This window comes from Thunnus maccoyii, chromosome 5 (genome assembly GCF_910596095.1).
Source record: "Thunnus maccoyii chromosome 5, fThuMac1.1, whole genome shotgun sequence".
Classification (NCBI taxonomy): domain Eukaryota; kingdom Metazoa; phylum Chordata; class Actinopteri; order Scombriformes; family Scombridae; genus Thunnus; species Thunnus maccoyii.
The window spans coordinates 5,760,074-5,775,903 of NC_056537.1; the positions used below are offsets into that span (position 1 = coordinate 5,760,074).

Genomic DNA, 15,830 nt, shown 5'->3' on the forward strand with positions numbered 1-15,830 from the left:
GTTTACACTCTTCCTGTGAAATATTTCAACATCTACTAGATAGACTGGCACAAAATTCAGCACACACATTCATAGCTCCCTGGGAATAAATCCTACTGACTTTGGTAATCCCCTGAGTTTTCTTTCAGTGGCACCATGAGGTTCATATTTGTGGCTTTGAGTGAAATATCTTGACAACTGTTGGATTGATTAGATTTTAATCTAACAGTACATCTTCATTCTTGAAAATATACACTGTGATATACTCTACAGTGTTCACCGTCATCAGATTTTTTTCATACAATTCAGTAGTACATGAAATTTCACAACATATAAAAACTCATTGATCCACATCTGAATATTTAAGAACATCAAACAACCAGAAACTCCTTCTGGATTCCACTAAGAACCTTTTCTAAAGCTTTTATGTTTTTCCACACAGCCTCTTTAAATCTAACAGGCATTCTTGTTGTCATGACAGCCACCTCCAACTTACGCAATGGCTGCTGTTGGCACGTTCCCATAAGCCCGGGACAGTGACATGGTTTGTGACACCATAGTGCGACATGCTTGTGATTTCTGTGCGTCATGGCACAGTAGATCTATTAGTCCTCACCCCTCAAACAACACTGTTAATGTTTGCACTGTTCCCCCTGAGTGAAATGCAGGAGAGGATGCACTGGGAGTGTGTTCCTGATTACATCTCAAACTTGGACCAAAAAAAGTGGAACATTTTGCAAGATGACCTTCAGAAAGGACTCTGAAGAAGAAGTAATAGCATTGATCAGCAAGAACAGAGGAGAAAATATCATCTTTGGATATATTTTTCAAATCAAGTAGCTAGCTGTCAACTGCTAACTGCTACCTGCTGTTACCAATATTCCAAAGGAGATACAGCACTAAAGAAGCTAACAGAAGAGTTATTTTATGAAAACAAGATAAAAACTTAAAAGGATCCTTGCTGGTAATGTAACCCAAGCATGCTCGAGCCTCTCTATGTACCCTGGACACAAGAAGGCGCGGACCTGTCCAGTTGCCTCTCTGTTAGCGTCACTAAATTTGTGCACTTCTGTAACTCTTTGTGAATAATATTGGACATTATTGGACAGTGATGGCATATGACTGTGAGTCACTTTCATATTTCAGTGAAGTAGTACATGAAATTTCAAACACACTCTATTTCACAACATATAAAAAACTCATTGATCCACATCTGGATATTTAAGAACATCAAACAACCAGAAATTCCTTTTGGATTCCACTAAGAACCTTTTCTAAAGCTTTTCTGTTTTTCCACACAGCCTCTTTAAATCTAACAGGCATCCTTGTTGTCATGACAGCCACCTCCAACTGTACCAACTAATGCAATGGCTGCTGTTGGCACGTTCCCATAAGCCCGGGACAGCGAGATGGTTTGTGACCAAGCCTCCAGGAACAGCGCTGGGCTGTGAAGCCAATTTGACAAAGCGGCCAAACCGTACAATTGCAACGTCATGTGATGCTATTGGGCCCAAAAAGACTTTTTCCTTTTTTGTGAAAGAGACTTCTGTAAATCAGTGGATAATTTTTTTTGAGCATCATAACCCCTGTGAAATGACTCATGTCACTATCAGAATTTGAGCCGTTTGGTCCGATCACATTTCGACAGCCTAGAAGAGCCGCACGATTGAATTGTAGCCGGAGTTGCTAATGCGCTTTCTCTATGGGCCCAATGATCCCGGAAGATCCGGGTAATTTTTTTACACGGAAGTTGAACTTTTTTGGCTTCATGCGTGACTGAGCAACTTCCATGCTTGTGATTTCAGTGCGTCACGGCACCGTAGATCTATTGATCCTCATCCCTCAGACAACACTGTTAATGTTTGCACTGTTCCCCCTGAGTGAAATGCAGGAGTGGATGCACTGCTCCCGATTACATCTCAAACTTGGACCTAAAAAAGGTGGAAGATTTTGCAAAATAACCTTCAATAACCTTCAGAAAAGACTCTAAAGACAAAGTAATAGCATTGACCAGCAAGAACACAAGAGAAAATATCATCTTTGGATATATTTTTCAAATCATGAAAATCGAGATAAAGCACTGAGGAAGCTAACAGAAGAGTTATTTCATGAGAACAAGAAGACAACATAAAGGATCCTTGCTGGTAATGTAACCCAAGCATGCTCAAGCCTCTTTATGCACCCTGGACTCAAGAACCTAGGACCTTGAACCCTCAAGGACCTATCCAGTTGCCTCTCTGTTAGCTTCAATAAACTTGTGCACTTCTGTAAACTCTTTGTGAATAATATTGGACATGATTGGACAGTGATGGCTCTTGACTGTGGATCACTCATCAGGATTGGGAGGTGGTTGGCTCACCTCCCTGCCGACTCTGCTACCAGGCCGGTCCAGGTTTTCAAATGGTACATCATATTAAACATTGAGGAAAAAGTGGAGAGGATAAACACTAGCTGCGATCCCGACCACATGGACAAGCAAGACCATCTATACATCCATCTCAACATCAAGAGAAACGGTCCTGACCACATGGATCTTCTGGGGATCCTAACCGCCTGGATGGCGGCCTTTTCTCCCCCCTGAGGTCGAGAGGAGGGTCCAAGTGCACCGGGCCCATCCTGAGGGTCTTAAGAGGAGCTTCTACACTCGGGCCACCAGGATCCTGGATGGGACTGCTGCATAGGACTATCCTCTGAGGCCATTTATCGTATCACAGAGCATGCCTGTCAAAAACTGCGTCAAGTTCAAAGCAGTGTTTCATCAGCAAAAAGACCTGGGCTGTGTTTCATGGAGTGCTTTTTGGACTACTGTTGGTACTCACCGCTGTATTGCCTGTATGTGTCTGTTTGGCCACAGCAATCAACGTTGATGGAAAACAGCTGTGACACCGAGTGATTGAGCTTGGGACAAATGCTGGCTCATGGCCAGTTGACACTCCTACAGTGAGTTTTCATCATAACTTATTGGGTTATTTTACAATGTATTCCTCTGTCCTGCAGCACGGACGAGCCCAGGTACAAGAGCGAATTACTGATCCAGTGGACCGGTCATCTGCCACCCCGTTTTAGAGAAACTGGCTGACTGGCTTATTAGATCATAACCTAACCCTATGTGCGAGTAAACTGACTAAAAATAGATTTAGGACCACAGCAACTAAGACAATGATCCTTCAATGCATACCCAGAGCTAAGCAAGAAGAATTTGTCAGTGAAATTAACAGCTTGAACTGGGATGATGTACTGTCCCCTGATGAGGAGTAGTTGGTGCTGTATTTTTAGATCTGCGTAAAGCATTCGACACAGTCAATCATGATGTTTTAATATTGAAACTCTTTGCATGTGTGTACACAACAGTGTCATCTGCATACATTTGCAGTTCTACATCATAACACTGTTGAGGGAGATCATTAACATATAGGCTAAATAATAACACTGACCCTTGTGGAACAACCATTGTGCACTTCATGTTACTGGACAGTGTGTCACACACTTTAACACATTGTATCCTATTAGATAAATATGAAGACATCTATGCCAGTGCTCTAGATGAGAAGTTAAATTTAGAAACAGCTGAGTTAGCTGCTGCTAAGCTAACAACTGCATTGGAAAGGATCACACATTGGCTTGATCAATCATGTCTGAGTCTAAATATACACAAGACAAAGGGTATGTTTTTCTCTAAAACCATGGTAGAACTTCCTAACGCTGATATTCTCATCAAAGGTGAAAGGATTGACTGATAATGACAGAAATCATTAGATGCAAGCCAACCCACAATATATCCTGAATATAATCAGCTGTGAAGGTCAGGTGACATGTGCATGGTTATTTCCTACCTTCAGCGATATATATGGTGGGATATACTCCAACTTGGACCAATAACTGATCTTCAATAGTGTAAAAGGTCAATGTAAAACCATAAAATGCTAGTTGTACTGTTTTTTAAAACTCTCCATTAGTAGTTGTCTTTTATTATTTTGGATTTGAACCTGTCAATCAGCTGCAGCTAAAAGCTGAAGTAAAGAAATGCTGTAAGATGTACACATTACACATTATCAACAGCTAATTTCACATTTCTAATGTCAGTATGTAAGATTAATTGGTGATGGTGAATGTGTTTGTTGTTGGTGTTTAATTGTTCCATTAAGGATATACAAGGCTTAAAGAGAAGTATTTTTGAAACATGTTTGTATGAATGACAGGTGAGTGACTTGCTTCTTTCCCCCAAAGCTAGACCCAGTCTTCATCACATTTGCCCAAATTGGGATTTTCCGACAAGACAATTGCCAGTTGTAATCTCAAACCATAGCCGTAAAACACCCCTTCAGAAACGTTGGTATGATGTCACCAAAGTTACATTCATTTTTTCCTATGTCTATAATTCAATAAAGTTAAAACTTTCTATATACTTTTAGCTACAAATAAACAAGCCTAACACCACATGGAACAGACCATTAGATTAATAAAAGTTAACATCTGCACAACAGAATGGTATGATGCAGTCTGGCAGAGTTAACGCCACACTGCTTAAGTCAAGTTATATCAGATCTGCATCTTCCAGACAGAACAGACCAACAGACTCACCCCAAGGTAGAGGAGGACACCAAAGAAGGCGAAAGGGCCGAGGAAGCAGCGGGCCAGCGCTCGCATTAGCTTGGGCTTGTTCTTGGCTGAGACCACCTCTCTGTCCCATTCTCTGTGGGGAGGACAGAGTTACAACACAGTTAAACAGCATCACAGGCAGGGTGGGAGAATAACAAATCCACCAGCCAAATGCCAGCGAAGTTTGGCAGTGGGCTGTTCTGTTTGTCCACTACTACTACTTTGGCAATGAACCAAACGTCCACTTTTAAGGGTCCTTCCTACCACTTTGGCTGGTTATTCCGTCACAGAATTAGAAGCTGAAGTAGATTTATTTATTTTTTCAGGTTGTTAGATATTCTTTAGCTGCCAGACAAACACATAAACATATATTTGTAGTAAAATTACTAATGAAAAAGAACATTTTATTTGTTTTCTCCACTTGATTTGATGATTTGTAAGTATTTTGATAGAGATTTGGGCAAATCTACAGGTTGTTAATTAGTGAAAATGGAACTTGACTGTGTTAAACCTCAAATTTGTGATGAACTTTTTTTTTAAAAGTTTTACAGATTTGGGAAAATTTGGGATATTGCATGTTATAGTTTTAAGTTTGTTGCCCTTGTTACAACATTGTTGGATTAACTTCTCACAACTGCCTTGGCAAGCAGTTACGGCTACAATAAGTAGCTGCATTGTTCTCTGAGGGTCATTTATAACCGGGGTGATTTGGCTGACCAGTTCAACAGTAAGTGATAGGAGAAGAAGTGGAGGAGAGAAGGGGGAGTGAAGACAAAGAAGGAAGGAGGTGAGACCAATGAGGAAGAGAGTGATTAAAACGGAGTAAGACAAAGTCTGAGGTATCTTGGATGTTGATATCCCTAAGCCAACAGATTCAAAAGCTTCCAAATCCTAAAGGCAGAGGGTAAAGATGTATACAAATAGAACTTCTGCCAGTTTTATACATTATATTTATCTCAATTTGTTGACTGAATGTTACACAGCTGAGTACTGACACTAAACACTATCGACCGTGTGTATATTGTATATAAATTGTTGAATTATTGCTGGGTCAAATTTGGGAAATTCTGCTGGATTAGAGGAGTTTCTGGTGACAGCAAATGACAGATGGGAGTGAAGGAAAAAAAAAATGTCACAGAAAATGCAACTCTAACATATACACCTTCTGTAGGTAGGGAGGTAGTAGGGAAGATAGAACAAGACTGGTGGATGAGCTTGAGAATCACACACATTAAAGGTCCAGTGTGTAGAATTTAGTGGCATCTAGCAGAGCGGACTTGGCAGAAATGGAATATAATATTCAAGTATGTTTTAATTACTCCCTACAGAGGGAGTGGGTCCTTTTCCATGGAGTCCGCCATGTTGCACCGCCATGTTTCTACAGTAGCCCAGAACAGACAAACCAAACTCTGGCTCTAGAGAGGACCTTTCATGTGTTTGTTGTGAGTTTCACAGCCACCATAGGTTCTCATACATGCTTGGAAGGAGAGGGGAGGTGTATTCAGTTGGTTGCAATCTGCAAACTCATTGCTAGATGCCACTAAATCCTACACACTGGGCCTTTAATAGAACTACTGAAATTAGTCAAAAACTAACAACCTTCCTAACTAGTCTATAACAGATAAACATAAACAAAATGATTAATTTAAAATGGTTAAAATTCAATTGAAAATGTATATTTAAAGCACTATTTATAATTTATGTTTTGCTGTCTTTGCTAGATTTAATTCCAGCTTTCCATGCCAGCAAAGCTCATTAATTTGAACTGAACTGAGCAGGTGATGGAGTAGCTGCCGGTACACAGCATGCTTTAATGGAAGGTAAAGTTCACATTCCCAGAAGCCCTCACTGTTTGCCTGATCGGAATAATGAAAGCAAAATCACCCACCACTACTCATTTATCACCCGGTGGGCACCGGGCCCTTTCTAAAGGTCGAATTTTTAAACACCCAGGTACATTGACCAGCTTGTTGGCACCATTCAGCGTGACCAGGAGGCACGGCCAATGTGGGACTCTGCTGTGGTTGTTAGGCGAGGTAAAAAAATAAAGGAAGAAAGAAGAAACATGGGTATTTAATCTTTGGGTTAAGTTCTAACTCTTTTATTTTAAGAAAATAAAATTTTGTCAAAAGTGTGGAATTTGTTTAATCCTTAAATAAGGAGAGGGGATAGAGGAAGAGAGTGACATGTATGGAAAAAGAACCTTTAAAGACCTCCTACATTGTGAATTATTTTGTAATTTGGAATATGCTTTTCAACTAATTAAAAGGGATATAAGTAAAAAATACAAATTAACAAAAAAACCCATTATATTCACTTATGTTCAGTTAAAGAGACCTTAAATTTATATGATTTCAAGAGTTTTTAATGACCAGCAAATGCAGTGAAGGGCAACATTATTTAATGGGAGTAGAGAGAGACACATAAATAAAATAGAGAAAGGAGAAAGAGAGAGAGAAATAAATTCAACGAGAACAATAGATGACATAGAGGGACACCTAAGAAAAGAGAGAGAGAGAGAAAGACAGAGAGATATAAAGATAGAGAAAAAAACAGACGAAGAATAATGGATTTAAAGAAGACAAGGACAGAACAAGAAAGATTAAAATGACTTAAGAAACTTCCATAATGTTTTATTTATGTCATGCCAGTAAAGCACATTTGAAATTTAAAAAAGAAAAACAGATTTGAAGAAAGAGGGAATAAGAGGAAGAGACAGAGAGGTAGAGAAAGCAAAGGTGGGAAAAGAGAAAAGAGAAATGTCTTGGTGAGGAACCTAGAGAGACGAACAGATTGAAAGAAGAAGAAAAAGAAGAGTTAACCTTTTCCATCATGTGTTGCCTGGTTGTTTGTTTGGCACACACAGCTCTGGTTTATGTCTAACCCTTTTTAAATGCCAGCCCTTACAGTGAGGGAAGCATGGCCAATGGCCTGCTACTGTAAACACAAGGGTGCCTATGAAAAACATGAAGGCTGCACACTTCTGTGTTTTTGTTTCTCTACTAGTTCATCCTCCATAAAGGATGTGAGCAGGCCGTGTACGTATCGGATAAACAGGCTGAACGGTGTATTTGATGAGGTGGATGGTTGTTGTTGAGACAGTGATTAATTACTGTGCTTGCATATGTAATTTTAGAGCATGTTTTGGTCATTTGTGGATGCAGTGGTAGATTTCATACCTTTCCAACAGTGCTTTTCTACCACCGGTGTTGGCTGGCTTGTTGCCATGTTGTACTTTCGTGTATTTCCTGCTCCTGTGTTTCATTGTTGACTTTTGATGCAAGTCGTGACTCTACAAGGAAGTTTTAGTTATTTGATTCTGAGGAACTGACGCCGAAATATGATGTTTACTATTAATGAATCATAAGCTTGTGTCTATGTTGACGAGACATCATTGTTTGCGTTCAGCCAACAGTCAGTGTGAAAAATGCCACACCAAATAATACAATATACCCAAGTATCATGCACTGTCATTGTCAACAGCTGCTTTTTCACAGAGTTGACATGTTCAAGGATGGATTTTTTTTTCTTTTTAAAATATATTATTATATATAATATAATATTATCTTAAGAGTAACTTTACTTTAATTGGAGACAGTATGCATCTTTCCACCCAAATGGCACAGACTGCATTCTGACATCAATGGTCACATGCTTCTATCAGAGCTCGTCTTACATCACGAGCAAATTTGATTTACGTGTCAATTAGGAAATGCAGTAGTCCACACTCCGCAGAAAGACAACCTTCACTGGATGTGACTGGCACTTTTCCTGTACAGTGACACAAGATAACTTCCTTGCCCCCCCCCCACCACCATCAGTAATGTCTAAATGGATTTATATTATATATCCAATCCCAATTAGATAAAACTTCACCTTAATGAGCCTACCCAAAAATATTTTTATATACGTCATCCTTATGCTGAATACCTCCCTGTGCTATCTTGTACATGGGAAAACTAATACAATTTAACTATATCATGTTGGGGACCACACCACCATGATTCCTGAGGTCTTAGGATACACTTTGCATAAATCAGGTGGCAGTAAACGTATCTGTTGTCACACATTCCAAATCTCTTTACTAAAAGGCATGACTTCCCATTCAGTATGCTGGAAACATTGGAAACCAAGGGTCAAGTACACCGACTTAAACCACACAAACCTTTCGAGTCGTTCAGAGAGGTTGTCTGCCAGATCGAAGGAAGGAGCCTTATACACATCTGAAAGCTCCAACTTCTTTCTGAAGCCCTTCCTCAGCAGCGGTGACATCCACCTGAGAGAAAACCACAGATTAGATAAATTGCTGGTTATCAGCAGTGGAAGCTACTGTAGGTCACCTAATGGCAAAAATAGTATATGCAACTTGGAAATATACAACAGATATAGTACAGCATGTACAAACTGGCTACGAAATCTTATTTGTGTAGGTAGCACAGTGTACATACAGAATATTAAACACTTTAAATACATTTTATGTCAATTAGGTGAAATATTATGCAAAATGTATTTGTGTCAATGTGGTAAGAAGACTTCAGGAATCCAGGGTTAGAGTGACTGGAACCTTTAATGTAAACTGGTGTTGAGGTTTCACAGTCAGACTAATGATAGAGGAAAGATAAGGTCAGAGGTTTGTTGGTCCCCTGTGACTGAAACGTTTTATGAAAAGCTCTTCCAGCCAGGTGACAAAGTTTTCATCTCTGACTTTTTGGGTCTGCTTCTTTCTTTTGGACCTCTCAGTAGTGTGAGAGTAAAGGACATATCAGTGCAGCCATAAACACAACTAATTCTGTATTACAATTTTAGGAAGATGATATTCAAATGTCACAAAAATAACACAAGTATTGAACCATAGAAATTCTAATAAAAGAACAGTGAATATTATTAAAAATATCATAACATCACGCTGAAGACGTTAATGAGCATCATAGTCTGTAATGCTTTTATTGTTAATAATGATGTTTTCCTTCATGTGAATGACTAATACCACGCACCACAAATATTTAGGAATTAGCAAACCCTCAAGAGCGTCTACCCCCCAACCTGACAGCCTTTTCTAGAACATGCCTCATGAAACACACGTTTAGCGCAGTTTCACAGTCAGGTGCGCATTTTACGCATGGAATAAGCGGCAAAAACGCACTAGTGTAAGAAGAGTTAACAGGCTAAAAGATATCAATATGCAACAGGAAGATCAAGTGTCACTTTTCGAGTGAAATGCTGCCGTGTTTTCCTTTAGAAGAAAAGCAGGAGATAAACAGGCAACATGATGACGCTTTCTAACGATATTGCACAAACAACCTGTCTCACCTGTCAAGTTGCACATGTACTCAAAGTCTCTAAAATTGACCTCCAAACACGCTTATCGCGAATAAACTCGATATTTACTCTTTCATAATGATGTGAATTAACACCTTGGCATCCAGAAACAACCTCAACTCCTTAGATATATATAAAAAAGGACCAAACGTGTCTTACCAGAAGAAATATTTGGAGAGGAAGTTTGCATCTTCCACTGGTGACTTCTGCATCCTAAGAGCGCCGCCAGTTTGGTCTCTATGCACCTGAGTCGTTTCCGTGCGCGTCGCTTACATTTGCGTGTCCCCTGAGTGACTCCGTTCCCACAGACAGTGACCGGGGGGGTGGGGGGTGCTCGCCTGTTATATCCTCCACTTTGTGCCTCCGGTAAATATGATTGCCACTGTTCAATTTTATCTTCCTCCCCCTCCCCAAAAAAAGACTGCTATCTCTATCCTCGGTGCGTCTCTCTCTCGGGTCTTCTTTACTGGTCCCACTCCCTCTCTTTTCTCTTTGCTCCTGCTGTCTTGCTCGCTCTCTCCCTCCCCTCTCAGTGTGACAGTGAGAGGACAGTCCATCCTTTATGGGCTCGCCAAACTTTGCGGAGACACGCGTCATTTCCACACCGACGAGCCTCAGGTTGCGTATTGTGGCAACAAGTTGAAAAGGCAGAAGCCAGCTGATCCGAACGGGGCCACTTCAGCAGAGAGATATTGATCCATATACACCACCAGGAACTAGTCCGGAGGTCAATATGGATTTATTTTATAAATTTTACTCAGAGGAACTCATTCTGTTTCTTTCATGATCTCTCTTGATTTCTGTGTTTAATATTTTTAAGTTAAAATGCATGCAAAGCACATTGAAACTGCCTCAATCTATGAATTATGCTAGATTGTGCAGCTGATTTTAAAGACAAACAAAAAAATCTTCATAACACATGACTTGCAAAACAACTTGGACTCAGATAATAAAGAGCCTTATTTGTAAAGATGACAAAACTGCATGGATAATTAGAGCAAAAACTTAGTGCAGTGTTCCACTTTAACTTTGCAGTATCACATCCACTTCTCTTAGCTATGTCTCTTTTTTAAAATGTGCAGATATCTTATCTTACTACTCATGATTAAAATAAATAAATAAATAAATAAATAAATAAATAAATAAATAAATAACACGATGAACTCAACAGTTTCAACCCAGAGGCTGCTTCGAGTCAAACTCAACCTCTTTTGAATGCTGACGAGCTGTGGCTTTTTTTTTTTTTTATTTCACTCCACTCAGCTGCCTCCCTATCATTCACAAAAAACAGCAGAAACAGTTCCGGGACATTTAAATTAACTTTTTTTTTTTTTTTTTTTTTTTTTTTTAAATCAGTTTCGGGTTACGTGCTGTTTCAGAAGAGGGAGGATCAAACCCTCCAGACATTCCATAAAGAGAACAGAGATAAACTTTTAAGATGTGGTAAGCTTTTAGCTTCCAACCCACAAAACTGACTTTTATCTCCACTGTCAGCACTTCACCTGCAGTTAGTTACTTTCAGACTGAGCAACAGGTTGGTCGGATCTGTTTGACAGTGAAGCAGCAGGACAGCCTCCTGGTGTAGTTACACAGTCGTGGGTTTGATTCCCTCCCCAGATATGTGCCAATGAAGATGATAAGAAAAATAAATGTACTGCTGACAGGTTATCTAACAATCCAATCATGTTTTTGTATGACGAATTTTCACTACAGATTGAACTGAGCAGTTCAAATTAAAGGTAAATTATAATTACAGCAGTGTATAAAAGGCACCGGTGAAATTGAAACAAACCTTGTACAGTAGTATTTAAGACAACAGGAAGTGGTAATCATCAATGTGAAATAACACACTGATAACCTGGATCAGTGTCTGTAGGGCTGACTTAAATCAACATATTAAATATGCAAGTCTAATTTGCTGTCAGATTGAAACAAGTAAACAGAAAGGTCCAGACTTGAAAGGAGAAGGGTGTGTATGCGTGTTACCAAAGCAAATCACAAAATGTGCTTTAATAAAACTTAACGGTGTCTGTAAAAGAAAATCAGATTTGAGACAAAGAGCCGAGCGGGGACAATTAATCCTTGTTCTAATACTGAGTGGGATATGTTCTCCCTGTCCCCCCGAAATCAAACAGCGGCCGGATCAGAGAATATTGTCTCCATTTCCCAGCTTCCTGTAAAGGTTATTTGGTATTTATTCTCTGTGTATGAGAGAAGGATAAAGCTGAGCCTGAGCTTTGTAAGAGAGTTAAAGGATGAGGAGAATTACATGAAGTCAGGCTGCTGGTTGCTTGCAGTTCTGCTGAAGTTGAGAGTCAGTGTTGCTGAGGGACAGAGAGGTTTTAAGCCTTGTGCAAAGGGAAGAGTGACCTCTGCAGGACGTTTACTGTCTTGTGCAACAACTAAACTGGTCAAAGGCCTCTCAAAAATATATGCACAAACCCAAACGGAAGTGTGACATAGAAGCTACACATAAACATTACAGTTATAGCCAATGACGGCTTATATCCAAAGCACCTTATAGAGACAAGTTTCAGTAAGATTGAAACCTTCTGTCTTCAGGTTAAAGACTCAATTTTTAACTCACCCTCTGTCATTGACTATTTGTTAACTCAAGTGAATAAAAAGGCAGTTTTGATGCCTCTCATTTGTAATATTAAGTCAAGAGTCATTGTACAGATAATACAAACTCTCCCTGATATACAAGTTCTTTCTACAATCAGAGCAATAAGTATAAATTTTGTGGCTATTAATGTCTGATATGCTGATTTGTATTGTTCACTTTATCTGGATTTGTGCCCCGTGTGGAGCTTATTTCACCCATTTCCTATATTGGAAATATATATTGGAAATATAGGAAATACTATATTGTCACTCAGTATAGACTTTATACTTTAGTGACATACTTGTGTTGTTTTTTTTATTTTAAAATATTTGAATATACACTAAAAAGAGCACCAACCCACTCACCTACCATGATTCATTCAGCCTCACAGTTAACTGCAGAAACCAGGGCGTGAATATTACATGAAGCTCCTCTGCTCTTCATCTTGCTGTACAGCCTGTGGACTAACAAGAAAAAAGCATTACAAAAGCTGAATGAATAATAACCAACAGAGCATTTACAGCTGATGTGTGAAAGCTTCTATACATTCCTCTAAGGCTACAACTAACAATTATTTTCATTATCGGTTCATCTGGCGATTATTTTTGCTCGATTAAGTGATTCATCTTTTTTGAATGTAAAATGTCACAAAATTAATATCCCATCTTCAAATGTCTTGTCTGATCAACAGTCTAAAATCTAAAGATACACAGTTTATTATCATGAATGACACAGAAAAGATCAAATCCTGTCATTACAGAACCTGCAGCAAGCACATTTGTTGCATTTTTGCTTTAAAAAAATGACATTTATTCAATTAATCATCATAGTTTTCAATTAATTGTTTCAGCCCTGCATTCCTTAGCTGCAGTGTAACAGGTTAACACCATTAGCAGCTATCTAGCTTGTTTATAGTTGTGTACAGTGTGAGCATTCATTGCAATGGTGTGAATACTTACATGATAACATTAGCATAGCTTGCTTTAGCCGCTGGGAGATTGCATTAATAAAACGACTAGAAAAAAAATAGAAAAAGGGTTTAAGTAAACACCATTAAAACTATGATTCATGGACGGATGCTAATGAGGCCTTTTAGCTACTAACGTTACAACAGGGTAAAAATAAACTTACCAACAACGTGTCAACCTTCCACAACCTTCCATGTTTTTTGTTATTTTCACGCGTTTGCTCAATAACTGCAGGTGTGGTAGGCGTGTCTGGATGTCACACACACCCTCCCCGGACCCCGGGCTGCAGTTTGGTGCTTACTTGAAGCACCTTTTGGTTGTCTTTTGCGGCGCCCCATCCCACCCGCGGCGGGCTGTCACAGGCTTGCTGAGCTGAAACATTTGGCTAACCTGGCTGCTGGATAGAAAGATGGGGAGCTTTATGGATTACGCCTTCCCAGCTGGGGATGAAAGCGACGCCAGCAACGACGAGTGGGACATCGGGTGTTCTTCGGATAGAAATGAGTCTTCTTCTTGCATCCAGGTTACTTTGGAAAATGTCTTCCATCATTTCTCAAACGGACGCTAACGTTTGCTAGCTATAATGAAATGATTGCGGCTTGCTAGTAACATAAGCTAATGTTAGCTTTATTTGCTTTTTTAAGGTAGCAAGCTAACACTCCGCTTTATTGCTTGTTTTGCGGGAAAATGGGAACAGGAGTATGCCATAGGCTGGCACAAATTATATGTTCAGTTTTATATACCGCTACATACCTAATCATATTGGAGCAGAGGAAGGTAACTGGCCGGGCATTTTGTTTTAATTGGCGGGCCCGGGAAATGTGAATGCTTCTCATTGGCGACACCATTTAATTTGCATAATATCATACATAAAGAACCTTACGAATACATACTGTGTTGAACACACGACAATTTAAGACTTTAGGAGGACACTTACATTCATGTTTTCAACAGCTGCCGTCACCACGACAACCACGACACATTTCCTTGACAGTCACCAGATAACACGGTCAGTGGTTAACCCGAAACACCTGTTTCTAGTTTCTAGTTAGTGACCGTGTTGACTGGCACCTTTCAGTTGAATGTGTCGTGGTTGCTCGTAGTAACGGCAGCCGTTGAAGACACGAACAGAGCATGTAGGTGTCCTCCTAATAGTCCTAAATTATTGTATGTTCAACACAGCATGTATTCGTCTGGTCCTTTCTGTATTACATTATGTAAACTAAATGACGTTGCCAACAAGAAGTATTCACATGTCCTCACTTTTTTTCTGACATTAATCTTTTTAAATGGCTGAAACGCTGAATGTTGTTGCAGTATCCTCGTCAAAGGGTGACTACAGTTTACACACTATTTAGCCACAAACTATTTTTAATTTTTCCACTCAGTGACAAAGCAGGGTAATGGTTGGATATGGGCCACTTTCCGATTGAAGATAAGACTCTATAAAATCACAAGATAATCTATAGCTGCCATGCAAATTTATAGGCTACGTTTTGTTTCCGACATTATAAGAAACGTTAGGAGGTGAATGTTTCTTGCTGAGCACAGTTTAACTTAATGGTTAATGGTTGCCGTAGGTAATAAACACACTGATTGATTAAAGTCAAATTGACAAGGCTTTTAGGAGCCAACTGCCGTCACCACGACAACCACTACACATTCCCCTGAAAGTCACCAGTTAACACGGTCACCGGTTAAACCGAAACATCGGCCGGCATGCTAAACCTCAGCTAGCCGTTTTAACTTCCCGCTCAGCGTCACACGCTGACAAATACTTTGAATAGCAGTAACTGCCGCGAACTGAAGTCCAGAGGGTTAACAATGTTTTTAGAAACAGAAAGTGACGACAGAAAGATTAAAAAAAGAGTGAAACTAAAAGTGTAAAGGCGGCAAATATTGCTGTCAACAAAACAAACACCGCACTTCTGGTTTCCGCTTAGGAGCAGCAGAGATACTAAACACGGGGTGATGTCTGACTTCGCTCTAAATCCAGACACAACAAACGAGGCAGGAGTTTTTTTTTCTCTCTGTGAATTTTATTTTATTTTTTATCCTGGCCTTGTGGGCCCTTTCACGTCGTTGGGCCCGGGTCTTGAGCCCTGGTAAGCCCGTGCATTAAAACAGGAAAATATTTGAAAGTAATGGTTCAGTTGAAGAGACAGCCTCTGGGAGATCTAGGAAAACAAAAATAAAATATCAAACCTTTTAGAAAAACTTTTTGACCTGTCATTGATAAGTGTAATTGTCTGTAGCTGAATTTACATTCATGAATTTCTTCTTGTATTTTTCGCTGTTAGTAAAGGTACATGAATTTCCCTACTAATGGCAAAAACTACAGACTGTAAATATAAGTATAC

General features: G+C 39.5%; 2 protein-coding genes across 10 annotated transcripts in view; one reads left to right on the forward strand and one right to left on the reverse strand.

Annotated features, from left to right (window-relative positions):
* The window catches only part of cftr (CF transmembrane conductance regulator), a 50,321-nt gene extending 35,737 nt beyond the window's left edge, over positions 1 to 14,584 (reverse strand). Inside the window, exons 1-5 of one of the 7 annotated variants that reach the window (XM_042411114.1) lie at positions 13,634 to 13,724; positions 13,462 to 13,517; positions 12,868 to 12,959; positions 8,744 to 8,854; positions 4,561 to 4,672 (exon numbers count right to left, since the gene is read on the reverse strand). In XM_042411114.1, the coding sequence (XP_042267048.1) occupies positions 4,561 to 4,672; positions 8,744 to 8,854; positions 12,868 to 12,881 (237 nt within the window). In that variant the 5' untranslated portion in view covers positions 12,882 to 12,959; positions 13,462 to 13,517; positions 13,634 to 13,724. Of the gene's footprint in view, positions 1 to 4,560; positions 4,673 to 8,743; positions 8,855 to 10,056; positions 10,995 to 12,867; positions 12,967 to 13,461; positions 13,518 to 13,633; positions 13,725 to 14,407 lie in introns of those variants that run through there. The other 6 variants (XM_042411113.1, XM_042411116.1, XM_042411115.1 and 3 more) reach the window with 6 other exon arrangements.
* asz1 (ankyrin repeat, SAM and basic leucine zipper domain containing 1) overlaps positions 13,788 to 15,830 on the forward strand; it is a 28,347-nt gene continuing 26,304 nt past the window's right edge. Inside the window, exon 1 of one of the 3 annotated variants that reach the window (XM_042411125.1) lies at positions 13,788 to 13,993. In XM_042411125.1, the coding sequence (XP_042267059.1) occupies positions 13,880 to 13,993 (114 nt within the window). In that variant the 5' untranslated portion in view covers positions 13,788 to 13,879. Of the gene's footprint in view, positions 13,994 to 15,187; positions 15,481 to 15,830 lie in introns of those variants that run through there. The other 2 variants (XM_042411126.1, XM_042411127.1) reach the window with 2 other exon arrangements.